This window comes from Pteropus medius, unplaced genomic scaffold (assembly GCF_902729225.1).
Source record: "Pteropus medius unplaced genomic scaffold, Ma_sr-lr_union100, whole genome shotgun sequence".
In the NCBI taxonomy this organism is placed as follows: Eukaryota; Metazoa; Chordata; class Mammalia; order Chiroptera; family Pteropodidae; genus Pteropus; species Pteropus medius.
In genome coordinates, this window is record NW_024356248.1 from 1,779,067 (window position 1) to 1,806,792 (window position 27,726).

At 54.2% G+C, this 27,726-nt stretch overlaps 1 protein-coding gene across 2 annotated transcripts; it reads right to left on the reverse strand.

The window, feature by feature from the left end:
• FADS2 (fatty acid desaturase 2) lies at positions 1-27,431 on the reverse strand. 2 transcript variants are annotated; one of them, XM_039860117.1, is made up of 12 exons: positions 27,101-27,307; positions 20,550-20,660; positions 18,786-18,983; positions 18,584-18,685; positions 14,861-14,986; positions 8,926-8,986; positions 8,427-8,503; positions 3,612-3,709; positions 3,213-3,309; positions 2,822-2,901; positions 2,009-2,134; positions 1-1,662 (listed from the first exon to the last, which is right to left on the reverse strand). In XM_039860117.1, the coding sequence occupies exons 1-12, from the start codon at positions 27,305-27,307 to the stop codon at positions 1,611-1,613; spliced, it is 1,335 nt and encodes a 444-aa protein (XP_039716051.1). In that variant the 3' UTR covers positions 1-1,610. The 2 variants fall into 2 exon arrangements, with proteins under 2 accessions (XP_039716051.1, XP_039716052.1); XM_039860118.1 differs by lacking the exon at positions 20,550-20,660 and having other exon boundaries at positions 1,605-1,662; positions 27,101-27,431.
• Positions 27,432-27,726: the final 295 nt, after the last annotated feature.

Sequence of the window (27,726 nt, forward strand, 5' to 3'; positions counted from 1 at the left end):
TAAAATTACTTCTTTTATTCCCAAAAAAATGTAGGGCTGGGGAAGCAACACAATAAAAATTAAGATCAGTTCCCTATGGATCGGGAGGGACAGCAACATCTCCTTGGGCCTGTGTGTTCTCAGCAGCAGGGCCTCAGGGAGGCCCACGTTGACATGGCAACACAAAGGTCTGTCATAGTTGATGCTGATCCCTCCAGGCTGGCCAGAGCTGGGGGACGAGAAGCCTTCACCCGAAGGTCCCCACTCTGAGCTCGCTCCTGCCCCACCTTCCCTTGAAGCTAAATATTGATTAGTGGGTTAGGGCTCCAAATTCTGTAAGCACTGGATCCTTCCCTGGCCGGTGGGCTCCCCCCCGCTCCCCACTCTTTCCTGTCCCCTCAGCTCCTGGCCTCCAGCCCCGAACTCCTAGTCGAACTTCCCACTCGGCCCTCGTTAGGTCCCCCACAATCCCCCAGATATTCAGGGTTATCTCCTTTGGGACTCCTCTCTCTCTCTGCCCCCACCGACAGTGACCAGGGCCACCATGGCCTCAGTGAGTGAGCCTGGCTCAGCCCCCCGCGGGGCATGGGGAAGGCCACGAATGGCAGGTGGTCAAAGGCAGATTGTCACAAGGCCCAGCCCTGCTACCACCCCACCAGAACGTATCCTGTAGCAAAAGATTAAAAAAAAAAAACAAAACAAAACAGTAAAAGACACGAGAACAGAAGTGAGCCAGCCTGTACACACTGGCAGCCTCAACATAGCTGCCCGGCGGGTGACAGAGCTCTTTGGAGAGGGGTCTGATTGCTCTCGAATGTTAGGCCTCCCGACTAGGATAGACATCTGAATGGAAGTGGGGGGCACGGCTGAACCTACAGGCCAGCTGGACCCCCAACCCGGTGGCCATTGCTTTGGACCCCCAACCCGGCCATTGCTTCTGCGGCACCCACCTGCAGCACTATCCCCTGGGACTGAAGGTCACAGGCCCTGGAGGCGGGAACAGGGTGGAAGGAGGCGGGAAGGAACTGCATGAGCCCTGGGTCAGAGGGCTCCAATGGGGTGAGGAGGTTGTTTCCCTGGGCCCCCAGTTCTGCACGACAGGGAAAGGGGAGCCTGGGAATCAGGGCTGGGGCCTGGACAATTTTAGAAAAAGTGGCACCTGCGGGGAGGCCCCAAGTACCGATTCCAGGGGTGAGGAGGGGACCTAGAGCAGAAGACACTCCGTACAGAAGGGCAGACCGTGGGCGCCATCAGAGAGGGCGGAGCCAGGCCTGTGGGGCCAGGGCGAGGACCCAGCATCTGAGCGGGGAAAGGGGAGGAGTGGCGGGTGGCAAGGCGGGGCTAGGCGCACCTGTGGACCTCTGGTCCGACAGGTGTTTAGGGACAGAGGCAGGTAGGAGCCACCCCTCTCTCTGGTCCCTGGGGAAGGGGCTGACAGAGGGCAGGCCCCACGGGGGAAGGTGTTGGAGGGTGAAGCGAAGGGAAAACAGGAGAAAGACTAAAAATGAGGTCTGTGAGCCAACATGTACTCCAGCTTCATGGACACCCCCTCGGAACCAAAACCCACTCTTCCCTCTGGCCACCATCCCCACTGGCTCCCCCTTCCCCGTGGGTACCCAAGGGCTGCAGCTTCATTTGTGGAGGTAGGCGTCCAGCCACAGGTCCCCAGACTTCTTCAGGGATCTGGGAAGAAAGAGGGATGGGGACAGTTAGGGACCAGGAGAGGAGGGGCCAGGGAGGCCACGCTGCGGGCACAGGTGCTTCCTCTCGGCCCTCCAGCGGGCGCTGCCAGCTCAGGGATCCCCAGGAGACCCCCTGTGGAAGGGCAAAGGGAAGGTCCTCATCCAGCTCAGAGCGAGAAGCCCAGCGATCCCTAGTAAGGGAGGTGGCCTGCCGGGTGTCAGCGGGGCTGGGCCCGCTTGTTGTTACCACCGTCTCCACCATGGGTGGTCCCGGCTGTGTACCTCTCGACCTCTCCCTGAGCCCCAGGGGCCTCGAGGGGCCCCAGCAGTCATGGGCACCCCCTTACCTGATGACGTCCAGCAAGGCTCTCAGCAGACGCTTCTCCTGGTACTGGATGCCATGCTTGGCACACAGGGACTTCACGAGTGGGGCGATCTTATGTAAGTTGTGCCGGGGCATGGTGGGGAAGAGGCTGGGGAGAGCGTGGGGGGCACGGTGTGAGGTGCCTCCTCTCTCAGCCCAGAGGCTGCCTGAGGCCCAGGCAGACCCCGTCCACAGCTCTCCCTGTGTGCCCCCTGGGGCAGCTGGCACGTGGCGGGGGGCACTCTGGGGAGGGGGGTTGTTTGTGGATAGACGTGTTTGTGCTCTGGGGACAGGAAATGCTGTGTTTTTCTAAAAAGGAAATGATGGCTATAGAAGGGGTGAGGGGGGGCAGTTGGGGTGAGAGGAGAAGAAACAGGGATGGGGCAAGGACAAGGGGCGGCAGGTCTGAGGAGCAGCCGCTCGGCTTCCTCTGTCCCAGGCAAATCGCTTAACCTCGCTGGGCCTCGGTTTCCCTGTCAATAAAGGGGAATCAACCGCCCCGCCCTCCAGGCTCACAGGACCGAGGGAGATGCGGGTACGAGCTCTCTGTAACGAGAAAGCTTCGGCCACGTGTGAGGGGCGTGGTTGTCACCGCAACCGTGTGGCACAGGGCATAGGGACCCCTCCCCTGGCCTGCTCCAGGAGGCTGCTCCAGGGCTTGGGCTGGGGGGATCTCAACAGTAGGGAGCGGGAAGGAGTCCCCAAATGCCGCCCTCTGCTCAGACAAGGTGGGGGCCAGTCCCCTCCCACCGCAGGTGGCCCACCTGTCCCCGGCCCTGCCCATGCCCGCACTCACTGGTGCTCGATCTGGAAGTTGAGGTGCCCGCTGAACCAGTCATTGAAGAGGGACTGCTCCACGTTGCACGTGGCTGCCAGCTGTTCAGGAGAAGGGGGATGAGGGCCCGGAAGTTGAAGAACAAAGGGCCTCGTCTCCTCGGAAGGCCCAGCCTTACCCGAGGCCTCAGGGCCTCCCCTCCCTGTCACACTATTCTTCCCGGAGTCCTCAGCCCACTCGGATTCCCTGTGGGTCCCGTCACCCTTTCTTGCTTGGCTTTGTACCTATCAGTGGAAGGACACAGGCAGCCCTAGGAAAGCCCAGCACAGTGCTGGGTCCACTGGGCAGCCCAATTTCTGGGGGTCAAGGACATGGACACAGGGCCCTGGTGACCAGCTCTGGCTGCCCTCACCTGGCTGCTGAACCAGTCACGGTAGGGCTCTTCGTTAATCTCCATGACGATGTGATTCATCTGTGTGACCCACACAAACCAGTGGCTCTCCAGGAACCTGGGAGAGGACATAGCTCAGCGCTGGAGCCCTGAGCCACAGGACCAGCCGCAGTGGGAACAGTTCCTCCCTCCCAGCTCCAAGTGCCCCAGGGCAGGTGTGTGTGTGTGTGTGTGTGTGTGTGTGTGTGTGTGTGTGTGTGTGTGTGTGTGTGTGTGTGTGTGTGGTGGGGGGGTGTGTGGCTTTGAGTGAGCAGGCGTGACACAGGAAAAAAGCAAGTGGGAACCTCTGAGCCTTTCCTCATGGGGCCCTTGGATCAAAGTGCTTGGGGACCCAGGGATTGACCAGTAAACCTCAGGCACCTGATAAAGTTGAAGAATAGGATGGATCCCAGGAAGCCATAGAAAGGGACGTAGGTGATAAAGAAACGGACATAGTAGCTTATGGCCCAGGCCAAATCCTGCAGAGAGAAACAAAATTAGACATGGGATGGCCCCGCCCTCTCTTACACCGTGTCCTGACCACAGGTGTGTTCACAGCCTCCCACATGCCCCGCGAGGCAAAGATGTCCAAGAAACCACAAAAGGCCTTCAGAAGTTGAGTACCAGGATCACTAAGGAGCAGATGCCTGCTCGCATAGAGGGCTGTCTGTTTCTAGGGAAATGCTGAACGTTTTTGGCAGCAGGGAGGGAGCTGTGTGCTGTGCTCTCAGGGAAGGAAACAGGGACAGGGACCAGGGGGTATCAGCTGAAAGGTAGCCACAGGGGCCAGAGGTCAGCGGCCTTTCTTGGTCTCGGGGATCCTGACAGTGCACACGCCGCCTGGCTTCCAGTGGTCTCACAGACTGACCCGAGGCTCTGTTTGCTCTCAGCATTACCTGGGAACTCCTTCCTTGAAGCTCACTCCAGCATGACAGTGTGGGATGGCGGCGGCCAAGGCTAGGGACACTGTCTGTCCCCTACCTCAGGGCCCCCCAGTGACCTCTGACCCTGCCGGACCCCTCCCCATGCCCGGTTCTCCTCCTGTCCCCTCTCCACTCCACTCACGCCCCTTGCTGGGGCGGTAACAGGGTCCTGAGCTAGCGTGTTTTCTCTCACTTCTTTGGTAGGCACCTCCCGCGGCCGCCCCTGCTGCTCCATCCTCCATGGCAGCCTCGGCCGCAGGCACTCTCCCCGTCTCCTCCACCGCCCGGGTCCCCACGCCTCAGCTGGACCAGAGCAGGAGCCTCCCATTGGTTTCCTGCTCGCCCTTTGGTACCCATGGCAACCAGAGCGACCTACTCCGAGTAGCCCATAGAGCTCTGAGGGATCGAGACCCCTCTCTCAGCCACCCCAGGGCCTTCGCACTGACTGTTCCCTCCTCCAGGAATGCTCGTGCAGTAGCCAGACCTGCCTTACTTCTCCCCGGAGCCCAGGCAGGGTAGTGACCAGAGCACAAGCTCTGGGTCACGTCGCCTGCATGAATTCCAACGCCACCACTGGCTCTGGGTAGCTGTAGGTTATTTACTTAGCTGTGCCTCAGTTCCTCCATGTGCAGGATGGAGAAAGAGAACCTCCCACCAAGGTCTACGTGCTCTCAAACGTGTGTTGCAACAATAAGAGACCCCACAGCGTGAGCTCGGACAACTCGAGTCACGCCCCAGCTCCACTTTGCCACTGTAGAGAGATCTTCCTAACGTGCCAACTAGATCATGCCACCGCCATCCTCAAAGCCGTCACTGACCTCCTTCCCTGCCGGGGGATGAAGGATAAAGGGTAAAATCCAGCTTCTGGGTAGGATGCATGGGCCCTTCGCATGCCTGCCCACCGACCTGGCCTGTCTGCAGCCAGTCTCCTGGCCAGGTCATGCTCTAACTCACTGCAGAGTCTGTGTCCAGGCTGTATCTGCCTGGAGGCTCCTTCTCCCCTTATCTGCTCAGCAAACTCATCCTTCCACCCGGCTCTGTTAAGCTCCACAAACATTCAAAGAATGCCTTCTCTGCGTCAGGCACAGAGTCAGAAGCCCTATATCTGGAAGGACAGGCTTATAAAAAGATTCCTTCACTAGCACACGGAACGGGACAAGTAGTTATGAGGGCGACGAAAGCGTGGGGTCTTGATCGACCCTGGGCTTTAGGGAAGGCCGCTAGAAGTCAGTCAAGCAAAGAACAGTAGGAAAGACATTTGTGGAAAGGCCTAGTGTGTATGTTAGGGAGCTGATGTTTACATACAGATTACGTGTCCCACATTCTCCAGCCCAAGTCTTCGAAGTGGGGGCGGGAGACCGTGACCGAGTCACATCTGCCCGGGGAGACTGACCTCTGCCTCGTGGGCAGTGCAGAACCACTGAGAGCTTTAAACGACAGAAGACCAGGGTCACATTTGGATCTTCAAACAGATCTCTACCAGCTGGAGATGTAGAGATAAGGTTATTCTCAGCAGCTCAGGCATGAAACGATGGAGGCCCGAACCAGGACCCCAGCGCCGTTGCGGAGCTGGGATTCCAGAACGATGTGGGAGGCAGAGGCAGTTGCATTTGGGGACCGCTTGGTCATGAGGAATCTAGGCTGGTCCCCAGCGTCCATGCCATCAGCTGAACAGAGAAGGGGGATGGGAGCAGCTGGGAAGGGGAGGGTATGACAGGCCAGCAGTGGGCTCAGGGCAGAATCTTGGGGGTGAGGGAGCAAATAGAACAAGTTTTGTTTCTTTTCATCACGCCCATCTTTAACTGTGTGTGTGTGTGTGTGTGTGTGTGTGTGTGCAGAGCTTTACACATACATTATTAATGGAGGTGCATGCGTACTGATGTTTTCCTGTGCAGAGTGATACATGATCATGGGCCGCTGGTTTGGGTGGGGGGTGACAGAGATGTAGGGAAACAGGGAGGTGGAGGAGAACCAGCAGAGGGGACTTGAAAGCTGACAGGGAGAACTTCAGGAGAGGGTAATAGTGTCAGATATGGCAGATCTCCTGGAAGGTGAGGCTTGAGAAGTGTCCCCAGGACGTGGCCACTGGCAACACTGCCAGAGCAGTAAAAACCTCCCTCCTCTATGTTCTTAGAATGTATCAACCCCTCTCCTCCAGGTTAGGGTTTCTTAAGCTCCATGCGGGTAGCGTTTGAGGCTGGATAATTCTTAGTTGTGGGGGGCTGTCTTGTGCACACTAGGACGTTGAGCTGCCTCTCTGGCTAGATGCCCAGTAGATGCCAGTAGCACTCCATTTCCTCCTGCTCCCTACCTAGTTGTGACAAAAATGTCTGCAGATATTGCCAAAAGGCCCACCAGAACTGTCCCTGTTGAGGACCGCTGGCCCAGGTCACAGCAGCACTTGGCACCTAAGCCTGCTGTTGCTGTAAATTAGGAGACCACATGCCTCTAGCCACTTGGTCACGGCCCCTGAGAGGGGTGCTGTGTCCCATCTGCCTGAATCCCCACGCCCAAGTCTGGGACAGTCAGGAGGCCCGGCCCACCCGCCTGCCCAGCCTGAACCCTGTTTCCTGGCAGAGGCAAGGGCAGGGCCACGTGGGCTCCCCACTGCCTTGAGGGCCCTGAAAGGCCCGAGGGGCCCTATCCAATTTCCCTGGCTCTGCCATTGGATCCCTCTCAGGTATAGTCTGCTTCCCTTTCCTGCTGTCCCTACTTAATCACTTTGTTCCTTAGGGAACACACACAGTCAAAAGGATTAAATATTCCTGTCGCGAGTCATCTGCCAGAAGAGCAGGTTAAAATATCCCCAGCAGCATCACCGGACTCAGCCACGACTTGTCAGCCACGACCCGCTCCAGGGCCCAGGTGAGCCCACTGCAAACAGCAGTCACCTTAGGAGCCAGAGATCTGGGTTTGAGTCCCTACCACAGAACTGCTCCAGAAACTCCGCCCCTCCAGGGCATACCTGCCTGTTCGCGAAACAGGGTTAAATGACTTATGTTCCTGGAACGAGATTTCAGTGCTGACAAAATGCTCGCCGGGGGCAGGGGAGCATGTCCTAGAAGTGGGTTGGTTCTGCAGCGCAGGGCTGGCAGAGGCTTCCAGAGTCATGCTTCCTCCCCAACCCGCGCTGCCCCTGCGTCTGGTCCTGGCCTCTCAGCAGAGCCCGCAGGCCCGGCTCCTTCGCCCATACTTTCAAAGACGGGGTATAAGACGAAGCGCTTCAAGGACTTTCAAATGCTATAAGAATACATGGGATTGTTATCGGGGAGAGACGGGTGCCTGAAGTATGGGGAAGCTCTAGAGCCCAAACCACCCCACTTGGTGTCACCTTGGACAAGTCTCAAATTCTCAGCGTCTCAATATCTTCATTTATGAAACTGGATTTAAAAAAAAAAAAAAAAGGACCAGCAATAACTGCTACATTCGCTGTCCCAGTGAATCCCGCTGTCATAAGCAGGCTCTGCCTATGGTAACAGGACCGCGTCCCCTAAAATGCATGTGTTGAAGCCCTAACCCCGAGGACCTCACGACATGACCTCATGTGGAGCCGGGATTGCTACAGCTGTAATTAGTTAAGTCGGGGTCATTAGGGTGGGCCCTAATCCATTAAGACTGGTGTCCTTATAAGAAGGGGAAATTTGGACATAGATACGGACACACACACACACACACACACACAGGGAAGACGATGTGGAGACCTTTGGAGAAGATGGTGGCCACCCATAAGCCAAGGAGAGGCCCGGGCCAGACCCCTCTTCACAGCCGCGGCCACGCCTCCGCCTTGGACTGTGAGACAACACAGTTCTGATGTTAAAAAAAACCGCCACTCAGTCAGTCTTGGCGAATTAATACCCTGCTGTCTCAGCCACCACCAGACTGCTCTCCATGTACCAACCAGAGTGACGTGAGACCTAGTTCCTGGGTCTCGGGGGCCGCACAGGGACATGAGAGGGTGATGGCTGGAGCAGAGCCGAGGATGGGCGGGCCGAGTTTGGCGCACATCGCATTGCCTTCAGGAACTTTCTGAGGGGTTTCTGCAAAGGCGGTGGCTCCCAGTGGACCCCCCGCCCCCCGCATGTGTGAAGGGGTCTTTAGAAGAGGAGCATAATTGCCCCCTGGCTCCCGAGCAAGTCCCTTTCTGAGTGACAAGGCAACCACCCCCAGAGGAGATGCCCGGGGCCCCACGGAGGCACACGGCGGGACATCGCAGGCACCTCGCCCAGACACCCTCCTTCCCCGTACCCCAGGCCAGTAGTGCCCCTCGACTCACCGCCCAGTTTTTATAAACAATCATGGTCATGATGATCTGGTACTGGAAGTATATGGGGATGAGCAGCGGGGGCCCAACTGTAGGGGAGAAAATGCAGGAGCTTAGAAGGCATCCTATCCCACCCGGTCCCAGCTGGAAGGTGGGGCTGAGCTGGGGCAGGGACACAGTGTGGTGCCCGGCTCTGGAGCTCACAGGCAGAGGCGGCCACGGGCCCTGGTGCCCGCGGGGGTGACTGGGAGCAGATAGCAGCCATAGTCCTGCCTCCCCTCACCGCCCCCCACTACCCCCGACTCCCGGGCCAGGGATCATGGTGCAAGTGTTTGACTCTCTGGGCCTCTGTGTCCTGTCAGTATGATGGGCCAGGAGGGGGTCTGCATGGGGTGGCTGCTGTGGCCCCTCCTTTTCTAACACGTTCAGTGTCACTCTCTGATCTGAAAAGGGTGTCGGGTGGGACAGCCGGCTGCTCTAGGGCGAGGTCGCGGGGCACCCCGGCACTCACTCAGGAAGAAGTACTGGTGCTGGTGGTTGTAGGGCAGGTATTTCAGCTTCTTCTTGCCGTACTGAGGAGAGAGCAGAGACCGTGAGCACAGGCCACCCTCGGGGCCCAGCACCCTGAGCCCTCCCCAACCTGCTATGCAGCCGCCATCCCTCCCTCGTACTCAAGGGGCCTCTGTCCGTCTCCTGTCAATCTGCACTCTGGGCCCCCGAAGGCTGGGCCCCTCTGGCCCTCTGGGCTCCCAGCCACGCCGGCTAACAGTGGCCTACATTTCCTCAGCCCTGGCTGAGTGTGCCAGCCCCATGCTATGTGCAGGCCTCATCTCACGCACTTGTCCTTGAGCCCAGGAGCTGGCACTTCTGAAGCTGAGGCAGGGTCAAGTCACTGCCCAGGGCCACACGAGAAGTGGGCCCAACTGGGATCTGGACCTAAGAAAGCTGACGCAGAGCTCAGGTGACAGGCGCTAAATAAATGTTTTGGGAGGGAATGCACAGATGAACAATTCACAAGGGGGCACGGGCACCCAGAGGGAGCACCTGGGCTAGTCTCCACCCCTTGGGGAGTGAGAAAAGCTGCCGGGTCACGTTGGGGAGCTCCCTGGAGCCCACAGCGGCTGAAGGTACCCAGGTAAGGGCCTGGGCATTTGTTAACAGTCGCTGGACGAGGAGCATCTACCTCTTTGGAGCCTCCTGCGATTACCACAAGCTCAGGGGGACAGGGTGCCAGTTCCCCTCCCATCAGAGCCTACACCATCAGAGCCACCCATCAGGGCAGCCTGATGCCTGGACACTCTGCGTGAGGAGGGCCAGGCTGGGGCCTGGGTATCCTCACTGTATGAAGCTACTCGGGTCACTTTGAGCGTGAGCCAGTGTGGGAGCCAAGGCCCCACAGGGTTCCTGCAGCCCTTTAAAAAGCTCAGCCCTGTGGGGACCAACCCACCCTGCTCCTTAGAGACCGAGACCGAAAGATGCTGCTTGCAGAGCGGCACCCACTCTTGCTTGCCATGCTGGGGGTGGGGCTGTGCGGGGTGCCCAGGCCAAGGCTGAGGCCTTGCACAGCTCACTAAACTTGTCTGAGCCCCATCTGCAGCAGTGGTTGTTAAGAAGAGCCAATAAGAACATGGGCGTAAATACCAGGCGCTGATCCCGGGACATGACCCCTCAGCCGCCCCTCCCTGCACCTAAGGCCAGAGCCACCTTCCTCCAATGGTGTCCATTCCTGGTTAATGCCAAGAAATCAAAGCAAGGCTGATGGGGAGACCTGCATGGTGTCCAGGCCAGTGCTCCGATTCTCCAGGTGGGAACAGAGGGAAGTCATTGTCAAGATCACAGGAAAGGTCTGCAGACTCCTGAAAGGAGGGGCCCCGGTATCTTGGTATCACGGCATATCCGGATGAAGCATCACCAGAATCAATCCCTTAGCTCTGTGTGGCCTCTTGTGCCTCAGCGGGCATCTCACTCGTCCCCAGAAAGTGTCTATTTGCTGTCATTAAAGCCAGAGTTGAGGGTGGCCTTGCAGGGGTCCCAGCCAGGGAGGCTTCAGAGGCAGCCTGGGACGATTTCCCAGTAGAGGTGGGGAGAGGGGACACACCGGGGGTGCGCCCCAAGTGGCCAGGGTGGGGGAAGGGCAGCTGCCCAGCATTCCAGGGACCATGTGGCCTACAGGCCCGGCCTTTGTGTGCAGGCGTCTCCAGCCCTGGACAGGATCCCTTCCCACCATATCTCTGTCACCCCCGAGGATGACCCTCTCAGGTGGCCAAGCTCTACACACCGAGGCTTCATGAGGGATGGGGGAGGTATTATAGAATGTACCAAGCTAGGAGGAGGACACCGGGCTTCTTAATTCATCAGAAAGGGGGAGAGATCCGACAAACACATTTCCCTAGCGTGCACCAGGCGATGGCCCTGGGCAGGGCCCCAAAGGACCCAGAAATCTTGGCTTCAAGCCAGAGACAGCCTGGGTTTGGAGGGTGGCACTGCCTTTTCTGGCTATAACCTTGAGCAAGTTATTTCACCTCTCTCGGCCTTAGTCATTCCATCTATTAAGTGGGTCTGTTAATAGCTCCTGCTTCACAGGTAAGTATGGATTGCACAGGCAGTGCTCAGCACAGGGCCAGGCCCCTGGACTCACCCAGTGAGAGTCTGCCTTCCTCCCCACTGGGACCCCCACACCGCCTTTCCTCCAGGAGAGTCCTCACCACATACCGGGAGAAAGCTTGGGCGGCGGGGCCATCAGAAGGGAGATGCTGGGTGCTTTCACCCAGGCGAGGTATGGGTGGCTTATTGTGTCCAGACCCCAAGAAGAAGATGGTGGCACACAGGGCTCGCTTTGACGAGTTCCCAAGCTGAGGCTGACAAGAGACACAGGCCAGGGGCAGAGGGAGGGGCAGCACTGCCAGCCCGGTGGCCTAGCTTCCTGGAGGTCCACTGCCCTTTGCCCCGGCCAGGCTGGCTCTCTTGTGCTCAGCCTCTCCACGGACCACAAGGCCAGGCTTAGATTATGGGCTTGGATGCCAGGGACATGTGCAGGGGACTTTCTAGCTTTGGAACAAAATGTCTGAGAAAGGACAAGGAACTTTCTTGTCTGTTTGAGAGTCGGGGAGGGGAGCTGTCACGAGCCCAGCCCCGGCCTCTGGGAACCTGCACACTCACACACACAGAGAATGAGCAACACGATCACGCCAGGCGTGTGCACATCGGGAGGACCCTAGCCTCCTGTCCAGGGGCCAAGGACAGGGTCATGGTCACCTCCAGGGAGGATTGGTTGCTTGGCCTGTTCACAAAAGGACTGCCAGAAACAAGAAGCCTGGAGGGCCAGACAGGTGGAGGGCAGGGAAAGCGTCCCAGAGGGGCAGGAAAGCAGGATCTCAGCCAGGAAGGCAGAAACACTCAGAGCTTCCAAGAACCCATAAACAGTGCTGCGGGAGTCATGGCCTCCCCATTCCCCTATACCACGTGGCCAAAAAAAAAAAAAAAAAAAAGGGATGAGCAAAACCAGACCCCTACTGACATCACCGCTATTTCATTCTGTTCTGGACACTCCCATAATGTCATAAACCCTAAACCGAAACTAAGAGTGTGACGCCATTAGAAAGAAAGAGACTAAATTTTCATTATTTTCAAGGATATGATTGCCTACCCAGAAAACTCAAAAGAATCGACTGAAAAATAACTAGAATCGCAAAGAAAGAGAAGCGAACACTAGCTGGACATCAGATAACTAGCCAAATATCAAGAGCTTTCCTGAATACTGGAGAAACCACAATCAATATGACAAAAATAGAAAATAGCTACGATTAAACTAAAAAAGAAACATCCGAGAGACATACAGAGAAAAAAATATAAAACCCTTCTGAGAAATATAAAAAGAGATTTGAGTAAATGAAGAAATATGCCTAATTCCTGGGTAGAAAGGTTGAAGACAGAAAATGTAAATTCTTTCTAGAAGAGGAATGTCAGCCCATGACAAGCTTACGGTGAGTTATTAAGTGCCAAGGATGGACTGGTGTAATGCCCAAGTCATCCAGACAGCGTCCCACGCGAGGACAGACAGCCCAGACGAGGACCTGGGGTTCAAGAGGGCATATGTGAAGGCAGGAGATCATTTTAGCCAAATCTCATTTGGCGAAAGTTAAACGTTCAAAAGTGAAACTATAAAACACTGAAAAGAATGGAAAACAATACGTATGAACTGTCTAAGCATAAAAGAAATGAAAGGATCCCCCCGGGGAGGGGGGAATGAATACATCTTGCTACATAAAACAAACAAAAAAATTCTCCCAGAAGTCGGAAAACCAACCAGGAGAGGAGCTTCGCTGCTGAGACCCCCTGCTGTATCTCTGCACGCTGGGCGGCCCTTTGGAGCAGCCTGGCTGGGCTGGCTCATTTAGTTGTTCTTGGAGACCAGAGGCCTGGCCTCCTTGCTCTGGAGGCCAGAGGCTGGGGCTCAAGACCCAAGGCGTGGCTGCCCAGGGCTTGGTGGGAGGCCTTGATATGTGGGCCTGGCATGGGACAAGTACCATGAGACCCACTGTCACCAAAGTCCCTTACAGGGCAGTATAGTTTTGTGGACATCAGGGCACAGCTCCAGAAATCCAGAAGCAAATGGTCCCCCCGCCAACCCCGTGAGTGCGAGAGAGGACTTCAGAGAGCACCGTAGCCCAGGCCGTGGTCTTTCAAACGCCATCGACAACAGGATTACCAGATCCCTAAAACCTCCATCCATTCCCTGCCCAAAGGCAGCATTCCAGAAGTATCTACAGAGAGATGCCAGGAGAGATTTCACTGGCCACCACACAGGGAGGAGAGATGCCTTCTTGCTTGCGTCGTTGGTGACGCTAGATCTTGTTGTTAGGGACACAGAGACTGTCAGGACGGCCAACAGCTCTACGACATGAAGCCTCAGTCAGAAAGGGAAGCCTTAATCTTCACTTCTCAGAAGGCCCCCAGTTAATCAAGTCCACCATCTAGGTACTTCTAGTCAAAGCTGGCAGACTTTCCTAGAAAAACACAAACATGTACTTTGGGAGAGAAAAGATCCCCACCGGGCAAGAGAGATAGGCTTCTGAGTTTTGGCTCATTTTCTCTGAATTGATGACGTCACAGAAAAACCACGTTTCTGCTCGGATATTCTCTTGGGCAGACATGAAACGGGAGAGAAGAGGAACAGGCTCTCTAGTTCCAAGCCTTGGGTGCCAACACTGCTGGGAATATGATGAAATTCGGGACCCTGTCCCCTACGAAGGTCCGCTGAGCCCCTATTCTGCGCCCCACTCTCTGAGGCTAAGATCTGCACGAAAGCAACAAGGACCTTCTCAACTTTGGTTGACAACATCAACAATTTCCCAAAAGCAACGTATATGTAGATCTTTTGTTGTTGTTGTTAAATTAAACCGTAACAGAGGCTGTCACAAGGAGGCTCTCCACTTAAAAAAAAAAAAAGTGTTACGTGTAGACAATCTTCAAATAAATCGGGGTGCTCTGATTAGAAGGAAATTAAGAATCAGCAACACCAAATTTTCCCATCTTATCAAATAGCGTGGGTTACGTTACGTATAGAAATACAGCAGAGCACAGGACAGTCCCAGGCAGATGCCAGTGGACTTGAATTCACAGAAGGAGGTCCACGTTTGGTGAGGTGGCAAGTTGCAGAATAGAATATCTATGTTTTCATTTTTGTTTTTGAAAAACAGATATATGCACACATTGAAAATATACAGCGTGTTGTCAACAGCTGTCACCCTCAAGGACATGACATTTGGGGCAAAGAGGGGATGGTGGAGACAATAGGAGACTCATTTTAAAGTCCTGGATGATTCTGTGCCATTTAAATGCTTATGGACGAGGTGGCCGAGTGGTTAAGGTGATGGACTGCTCAATGCTTATAATAGGTATGTTGTATATTTATAATAAAAAATGTGTACTGAGATTAAAATAAGGCGGTATGGCAGAGTAGAAAGAAATGGCTACCTGTCAGTTCTGGGGCCTCCCCATCCTAGAATGGCCACCAACTATGTGACTTTGAACACATCCCCTCCTCCTGCTGACTCCAGCTTTGTCATCGACTGGTGAAGCAGGTTGGCCTAGACCGTGCCAAGGTCCCTTCCAGCATCAAAGACTGTGACTTTCCAAATAAGCTTTCCTTGAGCCTTGGCCTTTGGGGACCAAGCTTGAGTCCTGGAATTTGTGCCTTCCTGCCAACTGGAAGCAGATTCCCTTCTCCCCTGGGAAGAAACAAGCCAGGACATGCTTTTCCCCGGCCGGTGGAAGTGGTAGACGGGAAGGAGCCATCTAAACGCTACAAGGAGCTGCATCTATTATTTACATGTCAGGCCATTCCACAGAAATTCCAGCTTCAACGATTCACCTTACAGGATTCTTCCCCTGCTCCCCACTCAGGCCAAACACCTCCCACGTTAATACCTCCCCTTTCGTTGTACCTCAATGGGCTGCCATTCGCCCAGGACTAACACGTGCAGCATATTCACATCTGGGTCCTTATGGAAGATGTTGGGCTTGGCGTGATGCTGAAAATGGCGATGGTTCCACCAGTTTGAGGAAGCGCCCTGGAGGGGAAGAATCGCGGGTGAGCAGCCTGGTTTGCGGGGGGCTCGAGCGCACCTGCGACAGGCCCTGCTTGACACCAGTTCCCAGCACCTCCAGCACACGAGCTCTTGAAAGAATGCAGTTCCACCTTCCGAGCTGGAGGCAAGTCCTCCATCCCTCCAGGCCCGCTTCCTTAGTCGTGAGATGGTGATGGAGGGGGAGGGGTGCCAGTGATGGAGAGTGCGTCAGCAGGTGTGAGGTGGCCTCTGCACTCCGCCAACACCAGGTGTGAGCTTCCCCGCCCTCATCTTCTGCATATTTCCTGTGTACCCAAGGGGAATGAAAACATGGCCACACAAAAAGTTGTACACGAATGTTCCCAGCAGCATTATTCGAAACAACCAAAAAGTGGAAACAACCAAAATATCCATCGGCTGATAAATGAATAAGTGAAATGTGGTCGATCCATACAATGGAACGCTGTTTGGCCAGGCCTTAAAAAGGAATGAAGTACTGACACGTGCTACGGCATGGACGGACCATGAGAATCTCATGCTAAATGCAAGAAGCCAGTCCCAAAGGATCACATATCATATGGTTCCATTTATATGGAATGTGCCGACTAGGGAAATCTAGACAAATTCGCGGCTGCCTGGGAGGGATGAGATGGTCGACAGGTGATGGCTAAGAGGTATGAGTTTTCTTTTGGGGTGATAAAGATGCCCCTGAGTTGATTGTGATTATATTATGGTTGCATAAATCTGAACATAAGTTATTGGTTTATACACTTTAAATGGGCAAATCGTATAGTATGTGAATTACATCTCAATAAAGCCTTTTTAAACAAACTAAGGCCCACAGGGTAGTCTGCCAAGAGATAGCCGACAGGCACTAATGTGTAAGAACTGAGTCACGTGACGCCTGGAAGGCCGTAGGGAGGACCGAATCAACAACCACTAATGCAAACAGGTAAGAGCTCCCTCGTTCCAACCCGTAGATAAGTGTTACATGAGTATTTCCAGGTCACAAATTTCTGTCTCGCCAGCTCGAGCTCTTGACACAGTCTGAGGGCATGGCCCTCCACAAAGGTGCCCTGTGATGCATAGAAAGAAACAGGACTCTCTGCCCCTTCGGAATCAAGACTTCACCGTGAACTGTTGCTAGATCGACCAAGGCTTTGGCCCAGGGTCTGGACATCTACAAAAAGGCCTAACTGCTAAAATATATTTTACTTGGAAGATACTTTTGGCACAAACACGTTCTCTGGACACCAAGAGTCACAGGCGGGAACAGCTATGAGCTGCTGTGGACTTCGTGGTGACCTCAGGTCCAGGAAGCAGGCGGGCCTCCAAGCCCATCAGAGCAAATCAAACTGTCAACGAGTGAGAGTTGAGAGGGCTGAGGAATCAGATGACACATAAGCTTTTCTAGCCTCAGGTTCCAACGTGGCTAGCACAGTCCTGACCTTTATTTAAAATGTTGCTATTTTGTTCATGGTGGATTTTTTCCGCCTTAATTTTGCTTTTCCAAAAAAGACATCTTATTAAAATTTCATTGATCTCGTTGCTGAGTCTTTTTGGTGCTGCCTCACCCTCTTGCCGGCCACAGGTGCAGAGTTGAGACAGCGCCAGGCCTCTCGGCTTGCATTTTATCCTAAGTGCAAGGCCGAACAATTAAAGGGGTTTTAAGCAGAGGTCTTACTGCTCAGAACTGCCTTTGTACAAGATCACCCTCTGGAAGAAATGTCCACCAGAAGTGACAACCTCTGGAAGAAATGTCCACCAGAAGGAAAGGGTAAGTAGGGATGTGGAGGGGTCACACATGGAATCCTACAGCAATGCCAGCTGATGATAAGACACCGCTGCTGACACCTTGTTTGTTCACTGTCCTCAGCAGCTTGTGCTAGAACATCTGAGTTGACAGGGAACTTGGGGACCTCCCTGAAGCCAGCCCCTTTTTTTCTCCCAGCAAAAGGACCAGAAGAACAGATGGACCTATAAGATTAGTTTGTAGCTGTTGGCCAGAGTACCAGGATGATTTCAGGCAATCTGTGATCACTCTCGCTCTGGGGCACCCCTGGGTGAGCTGCATGGCCGTGTCACTGACCTAGACATGGCACGAAGCACACAGCTAGCAGGGAGCTGGCAAGCCACGAGTGGAAACCATGTCCCTGACTTCCTCTCGTCTCTGAGCCCAAGTACCCTGTCTTCCTATCATTCCAGAATTCCAATTTCATAAGCTGGAGTTCTACACGGAGGCCACTCCTGTGTCCTGGCCTTGTCTTCCAGTTGACACAAGAGCTGTGCTCCAGCACCCTTCAAGGACCGAGGGATATCAGGCAGGAGAGGCCCTCCCGGCTCTCGCCCAGAGTCTGGAAATAGGACACAGCCCATCTTTGTCAAGTGCGTGGGGATAACATGGGTTGGGAATGAAATGTTACTTTCTAGTACTGAGGAGGGTTTTATCCAGCGGAAGAGCGTGTACAATGAAACAAAGCACACCCTCTCCCTTCACCCCTGAAATTCTGGAAGGAAACCAGGTTCTCAGACTGCCTCAGGCTCAGGGCCAGGCCAACTGCTCGCTTTGGAGCTGGTGACTAGTTCCATGGTTGTTCACCCCCCAACCAGATATGGAGCCTTCAAGCTAAGGGCACAATGCGTCTGGGTCACAGGAGGATAAGTTAGCCCAGACAGGTAGCTCTTCAGAAGCCAGAGTGGGGAGGGTGGAAGTCCTTAGGGTTCAGCCTTTTTCAGGAAGCAGCTGGGTGCTGGTGGGAAAGGACTTGGGCAGAGGACCATCTGTTTCAGAGAGAGCGTTGGCAAGGACTTATTTCCAAAACCAAGGAGATAATGACTGTCGTCAGATCAGCACAAGGTCACTAGACAGTCCAGCTTGTGTTTTACAAACTTGCCGAGCTGTAATGCTTCTGTGGGCTGGCCTCATCATCTGGAGGATGGTGAGAAGCACTGCCTTACCTTCTGAGTTTTAAACAACGCTTGTGCTTTGGCACAGCTGATCACTATTATACTGTGTGATGTCCCTTATCTAAAGACTTCTATGATGCCAGTATCTCTTTTTCATCTCCTAGAGAGTATCTGATATGGCTTACGATAAAGGACTCATGTAACAGAATGGTAAAAATAAAGATAAAAGTGTAAATGACATGCAATAGAAGAGGTAGACTAAGGGTAGTTGTTGTTCGAAATCTTGTTTTGTGCTCCCTGGCACCTGAGGAGAAAAAAGAGGAACCCGAAGTATTAAAAGCTCACGTTACCCAGCACTGGAAACGCTCCAGGTCATCAAGATAAACTGCTTCTTTACTGGCCCCAAACTAAAAGGAACTTATTAGATAAGCCTTTCGATTGACAGCAAACAATATAATCAACTGAGTTAATAGACAAAAGAAGCATGTGCCTGTTTTTATAACTAGTACACCTGTTTTGTGGGTCTGATGAGATATGGAGACACGGCTTGGAAGGTCAAGGTCAGAGAAGTGGAGGATTTGAAAGGCTCACAGATCCACCCAGACACTGACCTGAGAGGGGACCTGGTCTCAGAGTAAAGTGAGATGGCAGCGCTAACTGATGGGACGGACGCCCGGGGCCGCTGACACTTACCTTCAAGTGGCCAATGATGAACTTGTGAGCGAGGTGGTTCCACTTAGACTTCTTGTAGACAGAGAGGTGGCCAAAATCGTGTTGCAGCCATCCAGTTTGGATCTGGGGAGAGAGGGCCACAGATGCTTTCACAGTGTTAGCACACAATGCACCAGACCTCTACGAGCTGGGCAAGTCAGGGGCTTCAAGTGACAGGCCTCACCTGAGAGGTAGCAAGGATAAAGGACGTGATGATGGTTGTAATCCAGCCATTGCCAAAGTAAAAGAGGATAAGCCACGCGATGCTCTCCATGACAAGGATATGGGCCAGGAGGAAGAGGAAGAACAGGTGGTTACTCTTGAACAGGTTCATGTCCTGAGCGGTCTTCTTCAGGGCCCGGAAGTCTTCAATGATCTGGGACTGCGGAGCAAGAGCACAGGGAAGGTGTCAGCCACTGTGCCCTGCAGACTCTGTCATGACCACGTGCCTGTCTAGGCCTGGCACAGCCCTGAGGACCGTGTCTGTCCACAGCCAGTTAAGTGGTAAGAAAGCATTCGACTCAAAAGCTTGCACTTTGCACACCCATGTTCACAGCAGCCTTATTCACAATAGGCACGAGGTGCAAACAAACAAAATATCCATCAGTGGATGAATGTCTAAACAAAATGTGGTGCATCCGTATGATGGAAGGTTATTCAGCCTTAAAAAGGAAGGAAATTTTGACATGTGCTACAATATGGAATAAACCTTGAAGACACTATGCTCGGCGCACTTACGCCAGGCACGAACGGACAAATACTCTATGATTCTATTCATCTGCGGTACCTAGAACGGACAAATTCACCGACAGAAAGTGGAATAGTGTTCACCACGGGCTGGGCGGAGGAAGGATGGGGAGTCAATGTTCAACAACAGTCTCAGTTTGGGGGGATCAAACAGTTCTGGAGGTGGATGGCGGTGAAGGCTGCACGACAGTGTGAATGTGCTTTGTGCCACTGACTGTACCTCTGAAAATGGTTAAATGGCAAACACGATGTTACGTCCATTTACCACTCGCGCACACAGAGGAGCTTGCGCTTTCTCCTGCCCGACTCCGCAGCACTTGTTCTGGGCACCCAATTGGGACTTGAGGGAGTTGAGGTGGGGGGCTGGGGGGGGAGGACAGGATGAAGTGCCTGCCCCTGAGAACTTGGGAAGGCAGACCGGAGGACTGGGAGGGCCAGGGCGACCGAGGCTGAGTCAAGGATGACTCTGGGGAAATGAGGGCATTGCTGGCGGGGGCGGGGCAGGAAGGGGAAAGAAGTAGAGACACCCAGGATACTTCGAAAGGGCAGACAGGGTGGTGTGTGGGTGGAGGAAGCCAGATTTGGGAACTTGGGTGATGAGTGAAGAATCTAAAGAGCATCTACCAACCACCCAAGCGGCAGTGCAAAGGGGGAAATGGGGTGGGAGCTAGAGAAGCAGGATCGGGAAGGGGGGCGGCTGCGGGATGCCACAGGGAGGAAGAGAAGCCGCCTGCCTGGAAGCGGGTGGAAGGCGGAGCCACCTGTGAAGGAGGCAGGATGAAAGCCCAACTCAGCTCCACGGAGGATGAAGGCCACCCCCTCATCAGCCCTGGAGAGGAAGGCAAGAGGGGCAGGGACTTAAGGATCCAGTGGGACAGGAGGCTGACCTCTGGAGGAAACACGGAATGGCCTGGATCTCCTCAGGAAGGACGTCACAACGTAGGGGAGCTGGACGAGAGGGGGGCGACCCTCTGCCCAGCCTGGCTCAGCGGAGGCCCCAGCGGTGGAGGCTGAGAATGAATTACTCCAAGCGGGGGGCCGGCCCAGGCTGGCAGCAAGAGGGGGCCTCACGGCAGCGGTTCTGAGTCCTCCCTGACCCCGGGTGATGGACAGTGGCTCTCGGGGCCACTCTCAGCCTCAGGGCGGGGACCCTCTCTCCCCACAATCCCTCCCCTCCCTTCCTCGGTCCGGTCTGACTCACATTCTTGCCTCGGTCCTGGCTGGGCTCCTCTGGGGCCAGCTCGCCGACCAGCAGGGGCTTCAAGAACTTGCCCACAAAATCAAGATCGATGTGGAAAGCGTGGAAGGCATCCTGGGGAACAAGGGGGAGGTGGTGGCTGAGAGACCCCAACCTCGGCCTGCGCCTCTGCCCAGGGAGAGCAGGGCTCACCAGCAGAACTTCCGTGTGCCTCCCACTTGGACACGGATAGGGCCTCCCACGAGCGAGCCCCCCAAATGCCCTCACAGGCCTCATCCCCGGCAGCTCCCTCGGCGCCTGGCTCCCAAGGCGATGCCACCTGGGCCACTGCTCTGACCAGCAGCCACTGAGCTCATCCAGCATGTGCGTGGACGTTTGGCCTGCCTCGGGGCGACTCAGAAAAATGCACGGCGCAGGCAGCGAGCTGGACAGGGCCCCGGAAGTCTGCGAGCCTCCGTGGGCTCCTGCTCCGGGTGCCTGGGACCTCACCAAGTGCCACGCTGGCACTTGACTACCAACGAGTGACAAGACTGGAAACTGCCACAGAAAGTGCACTTAGGAGAGCACGTTGAATCAAAGACAAATTCAGAATTAGGGAAAAGGCATTTCTGCAAAACATTTTCATGATTTGAAAAAGTATGAAATGATGAAAGAATTTTTTACGGGTGGCTCTAAACTGTTAATGTTAAGGTGGTGGCATTATGGCTTGCTTTATGGTCATTACTTTCCAAATTTTCTCTCACGCGGCTATATTGCTTTTAAATATTTTCGTAAAGGTATTCGTTTGAATCTTTTGCTGATTACAAAGTAGTAATGTACGTAGCTTTGGCAAATACAGAAAACGTAGAGAAGAACCAAGAGGAAAATAAATGCCGCCCAGAGTGACCATCATTGCTAATATTTTAGCATATTTCCTTCTCGTTTCTTTCTACACATATTACGTGTATTATATAAATGATCTCATAACAAATATAGCATCTCTACTGGAGAGGAGCTAACACCAGGTCCCCTGATGGGCTACATACAGTATGACGTCCCAGTAGTAAACAACGGTTACACTGCATCGAACCAACTCTGAGACATCGCTGGGACAAAGGAATAAGTCAAATGACACCACACGAAACAATCAGGGAAAAAAAAGTGAGGGTATGTGTGTGTTGGTGATGTGCGGTGGCGGAGGACACGTGTTGATTTACAGAGATTGAAAAAGAGATAACAAAAAATCTATGAAACCTGTAGTGCTCGATTTGAAAGGCTCCCATTTGGAGGGAAAAACACCCCAGCAGTTATGTAAGACGTTTTCGGGGTCGAATGAGAAAATTTCAATACGGACTGGTCATCTGATCCTCTTAAAGTGTGACTATTAATTTTCTTAAATGCGACAAAGGTATTGTGATTATATTAGAGAATGTCCCAATTCTTAGGAGACGATGGTGAAGAATTTAGGGATGAGGTGGCATAATGACATAACTTTTCATATGATTTGGCAAAAGAAAATTGCCTACGCGTAAAGAGGAAGAATGTAAATGTGGCAAAGTGTTAGATCAGTGACTCTTGGTTGAGGATACACAGCAAACACACTAAGTACTCACTTATTCTTTCAACGTTTCCGTATGTTCGGAAATTTCCAAAATTTAAAAAAAAAAAATAGAGGAGGAAAGAGGAAAATGCTAACAAATAAAAATGTTTCCACTCCTCCTCCTCACTGTCCACCACAGCACCTCGAAATGGTAATTGCCAGTCTTCTCCTATTTCCTACTGGCACCAAATTCTTCTGCCTTTGTCCTATTTGTGTCTAGAACAGCCTTACAAGCAACACTCTGTGTAGAGGAAAACTGGGCCCTGAGTTTTTTTTTAAAAAAGGTCTGTGCCCCATTAACTCTGCAGAAAAAGGATGGCAGCAGAGGATCAGATTAAGTATATTTTCAGATATGTGCTGCTTTTCCAGGGGCCCTGGGCAGGCTGTGAGGTGGCCTGCAGGCCAGTGCTGACCAGCTCTGCCCACCTCGGGCAGCCTCCTCTGTGAAGTGAGGACCCTCCCAGCTCCGACGTCCCACGGCCCTGGGAAAGGCTCAGCCGCAGCTTCCGAAGTCGGGGGCCCGGAGTGCTGGGGGCGTAACGGTGAGCAGAGCTGCCTTCCAAAATCAGAGCCTAAAAGAGCCCTCCCCTTGGTCTTCCTCAGATCAGACCACGGCTTTTAAAGAATGAACAGGAAGTCCTTGATAAGGCAGCTTCCTGAGGAACAGCTACCGTGTCTGAGAGTTAAACGATGACTCTACTTTTCATGGAGAGGTAGAATGCAATATAGGAGTCTGCAGGTGTGCTCACCCCACATCCAGCTCCCACCACCCGCACCAGGTCCCGGCTGGAAACCTGGTGGCCCTCTCAGGTGGCCTCACTTCCCTGTGGCCAGAGGAAGGGAAGGGGAAGGCTGTGTTCCAGGTAGAAAGACCGATGCCTACAGCTCTACCGGACAGGTAAGCTTAGTGCTGTTGGATTGTCTTGTTGTTCCTGGAAGGTGCTGGCAGGTCCAGTAGCTTTCTGAGAAGCCCTAGTGGGAACTGCCATGGAGTCCACTAAATTCGTTCCCACAGCAGGACCTTTGCCTGGCTCTTCCCCCTGCCTGGAGTCCTGCTTCGCAGCATTCTGTGGCTGGCTCTGTTTGGGATGCACCTCGAAAAGGCTTTCCCCCAACCACCCTATCTGACAGAGCCACTCTCTAACCCACATTTCCTCTGGGACATTGCCCTGTTGTATCTTCTTCAGAGCAGTTAACAATATCACAAGCTATATTATGTACAGATGTTCCTTGACTTATGATGGAGTTATATCCCGATAAACCCATCGTAAGTTGAAAATATTGTGAGTCAAAAATGCATTTAGTACAGCTAACCTACGAGACGTCATAGCTTGGCCTAGCCTACCTTAAACGTGCTCAAAGGTGCTCAGAACACGGACAATCTGCAGCTGGGGAAAATCACCTAACACAACACCTATTCTGTAATAAAGTGTTGACTGCCTCAGGCAATTTATCACACACATCACTTTCCCGCCATCGCGAAGTTCAAAACTCGTTAAGTCAAACCGTCACAAGTCAGGGACTGATTGTGCTCAGTTTTTCATGATCGGTCTCCACTAGAATATAAGCTCTAAGGGAAAGACCACACCTGTCTCATCTGCTGCAAAAAAACCCCCGTGCCTACAACAGTGCCTAACAGGAGGGCTCACAAATGAATGCGGGGAACTAGGATCCCAGAGCCATGTACCCGCTTATTCCAGGAGACATTCCCACTCTGCCATCACGTTTTGACTCTCCTTTTGTTCTGTACAACTCGGCTTCTGCTTCTAGAACCCTAGAACTCCCTAGCTTCTCCAGCACCTACATACTGGTGATTTGGTAGAGGGGCCGTGTGCCGAGGTTATGTGGGTTAGCCACAGAGCCACGGGCTTTATGTACATAAACTGCTAATCGTTACCAAACTCTGAGGTAGGTTCTATTTTAGAGATGAAAAGAGATTGAGGGGACCCAGCTACTTGCCCCTGGTCACACTTCAGGTGTGCCCAACTCTAGAGTTTTCCGCTGTTAATACAAAGGTCTCAAACAAAATGAGCTTCCTCCTCCCTAATTGTTGATCACTGTGCCTCCCCCTTCCAAGTGTCGCGGATGGGCCACACGCACTTGCGGAAAGTTCCTTAGAGCTGCTTCATTACGGAAGTGCCCGCTGGTGTAAGGCAAGCCACAGGGCAGGCAAGACAGGGTTAACCCAAATGCCGATTTTTGAATAAGATTTAGAACCATGTTCTACCCTTATTTGACAGGGAGAGAAGGCGGACTTTCGAGAACACAGATGAAGAGGAAGGATAGGAAACCCGTTGAGAGAGCAGAGTGGAGCCAGCCCCTGTCGGGTAGGTGTGTGTGCTGGTGGGGGAGTCGGGGGGAGGGGGAGGTCAGGTTGCAGGAAGGAGGGCCAGAACACCCAGATTCCCAAATGTATGCCACGCGTCCTGGTCTTCAGAGTTCCTGCTTCTGCCTTCGGCCAGCTCCAACTCCAGTCAACTTTCACAAGAAGACATCTCACCTGCCCTGGCCCCACACCAGGTAGAGCTCACAGCTCCTCCCCCTCCACTGAGCATCAGGTACCACTTGTTTCTCACTGTGCCCACCTTCTCTGCAGAGCAAGGCTAGTCTCTAGTCCAGCTGTGCACATCTGGGCACTCAGCCTGGGACCCAAGAAGTGAGGGAAGGGCCAACTCCAGGCAGTCAATGCTGCAGGCAGCATTCCTGGGAACTGCGACTCTGTGAACACATGGTTAGGGAGGGAGAAGCCGAGGAGGGACCCAGGGTTCACAGAGAAAGGGACGTTGACTTCCTTTCTACAGCAGAGATGCAGGCAGGACAGGAAGCCCCTGTGCCACATCCCCTCCAAGGAAAGAAGGAACAGAGGCTTGCGGGGCAGTGCTCTGTGCCCAAAGAGTGTCCCCGCTGATGCCGGGCACATGCACTGCATGGGGGCAGGAAGGGCAGGGCTGCACGGGAAGTAAAGCCTGCACGGACAGCCTAGGCATGATGACATTACAGTGGGAAACAGGACTCTGCATCTCTGGCATCTCAGTAAGCTACGTGAGGATTCTGAGGCTGGGTTTGCTTCTTCCAGCCACCAGGAATGAAACCTTTCCTATCCAGATCTAGCTGAGGGGGTGGAGCCGCCCTCCAGGCACAACCAGAAGAGGAATTTCATGCGCAGTAAATGGCTTCTCTGTGCCCTAAGAGGTTACTGATGCAGACAGGGCAGGAAAGTGACAAAGAGAGAGTGTGGGCAGGGGTAAGGGGAGCTGGTGTCTGGAGGCAGAGGGTCCGGATTCAAGGCCCAGCTTGAGAGGAAGGAAGGAATCAAACCCAGCAGGTGTGGTCACTGTCTGTGGACTATTCGTCTTTGTGCGTAGGCCCAGCACAGAGCCACGGAGAGGCCGAATGTGACGAAATCGTAGATGAAGATTGGGAGTCCCCTGTGGGCAAAGTTCTGCTGCCATGAAGAGAACAGAGACACTCTTGAGACGTGGGTGAGGGTTCATTCTGTGCACAGGAAGATCAAGACCAGAGAAGCTGCAGAAAACCAGAGGTGGACTAGGAGGGGAGGGGGTGCTGGGAGGACTCAGTGATGGTAGATCCTGAGTTTAGGACCAGGGGCTGCAGCTTGACTAGGTTTTTAAACCTAAGAGCAATGAGAGATGCCTACAGGGCTAATCCGGCTAAATGAGGTAAAAGGTATGAATGTGCCTCGTGAGCTGTAAAAATTAAATTTTATTCTGACAGGCAAGGCCAAATTCCATCTTCTGCAGAAGGCCCAAGTGGCCCACAAATAGTCACTCCCCCAAACTCGGAGGAAGAAGTCCATACCCAAAGGGGCAAAGTCACCTGCTCAACAGCCTAAAAAAGCCTCTCTTGATTCCTAGCCTGTTCCTGTCTCTCTCAAGTTCCCTTCCCATACACCCCGTACTTCCCATGGCCTTTTGCCAATCTGGTTTCAGAGAGAGAGAGAGAGAAGAGAGAGAAGGAGGCGGAACAGAACACTTGATCAGAGTCAGACAGGAGACAGAACAGAGACAGAACAGAGAGACAGAGACGGACGAGAGACAGAGACTCCAGTTGCTTTCCTCACCACCATTATTTAACTATGTCCCCCAGTGACTACATTTCATGCCCTACAGTCTGAACTTAGAAGGCAGTAAGCTTCTGGGATGGGGGCTGTGTAATGAGGAAGGGCATTCCTGGCCAGAGTAAAAACAGAGAGCCATTGAGGTGAATGTCCTAGAGTAACCTCGGGTGCAGCTGTACCTGTTGGCAAGTCAGCCTACTGGAGCTAAATCCACGCGGCTGACGGTACCCCTCGACCTGCGCTTCGCAAACTCCAGCCCTTTCTGCTTCCGCCGATTCCTCACCCGGGTTCCTAAGAAGGCTGACCCTTGGGGTAGGTCCTGGCAGTCTTTGAGAGCGTGGGAACAGGAGCTCCCAGGCGGTGACACCGAGGCGGCCATTGTGGACCTCCTTAGACCAGACTCCGGGCAGGGGCAGGGGCGAGCCGGGGCCGGAGACGCGCTTTCATTCTCCGCCCCCTAGTCTGGCTGGAGAGTGAGGGACGCGCTCCGAGTCCCACACTTGGCTCCTCTCCTGCTCCTTTCCTGAGCGCCCGGGAACGGCCATCTTCCATGCTGGGGCCGCCAAAGCCCTCGGGCCCAGACGCCCCCTTTGGGGCGTCCTTGGCTCGGGCTGAACCCGGCGGAAGAAGCGGGAGCGCGGTTCTGCACCGCTCGGATCTCTACCGCGGCGCTGCTTTCCAGGGCCCGAAGTCCGACCCCCACGGCAGGTCGGCCCAGCTGCCCCATGGGACGATTCGGGGCAGGGGATGAGCACAGTAGATACACTTTCCTTCTCTCCTGAGCTTGTTCCCCATGCCCCATTCAGCGCCGGGGGTTTGTCTGGCGCCCGGGGACCCATGGCTCCCGACTCCCGCCTGCAGCAGGGAAAGGTGGCGGGAGAGTCCCCAGACCCTTACCGTAGCATCTTCCCCCGCGTAGTGCCCGATGACCCGGTGGCCCCCCGGGTGCCGGCTAGCCCATCTGGTGACGTTGTAGACCTTGCGGTTGACGACGAGCCACTGGTCGGTGCGCACGTTGTGCTTCTGAATCTCCTCCCAGCGGAAGGTGGGAATCGGCGCCTCGCGCTCGGTGGCCCCTTCGCCCTGGTTCCCCCCCTTTCCCATGCTTCCTGCCGACCGGGATCCCCCGTGTACTGCAGCCTCTCGGCTCCGATTGCCCGAGTGTGCGGCTGGGCCCTCCACGCCTTCGGCTTTTGTCTTCTGCTACTCCGCCTCCCACCGCGCGCCCCCTCCCCCATCCTCCTCGCCCTCGCTCGGGAGTATCCCTGCCAAAACTTCCCTCCAGGTGTCCACCTGGCGCGGTGCCCTAACTGGGCTCCCCGCGCCCTCCGCCACGCCAGTCCGCGATGGACTTTTTGCCGCAGTAAAAACTCGCGGGTGCTCAGGGCCCCGACGCCTCCTCCTCCCGCCCCACCGGTTCCCCCCGCCCCCGGCTCCGCATCCTCCCGCGTTCTCCGCTGCCCGGGTTTCCACAGTGATCAGCAGAGCGTCTGCACCAATCCGGGCGCGCCGTCCTGCCTGCC

Bases quoted from the DNA above. Each gene is read 5' to 3' on its own strand.
- FADS2 (XM_039860117.1), bottom strand. From the start codon at position 27,307: ATGGGAAAGGGGGGGAACCAGGGCGAAGGGGCCACCGAGCGCGAGGCG. The intron at 14,987-18,583 runs GTAAGTGTCAGC...CTTCCCCTCCAG, and splicing joins TCATCATTGGCCACTTGAAG to GGCGCTTCCTCAAACTGGTG. The intron at 2,902-3,212 runs GTGAGGGCAGCC...TCTCCTGAACAG, and splicing joins GTGACTGGTTCAGCAGCCAG to CTGGCAGCCACGTGCAACGT.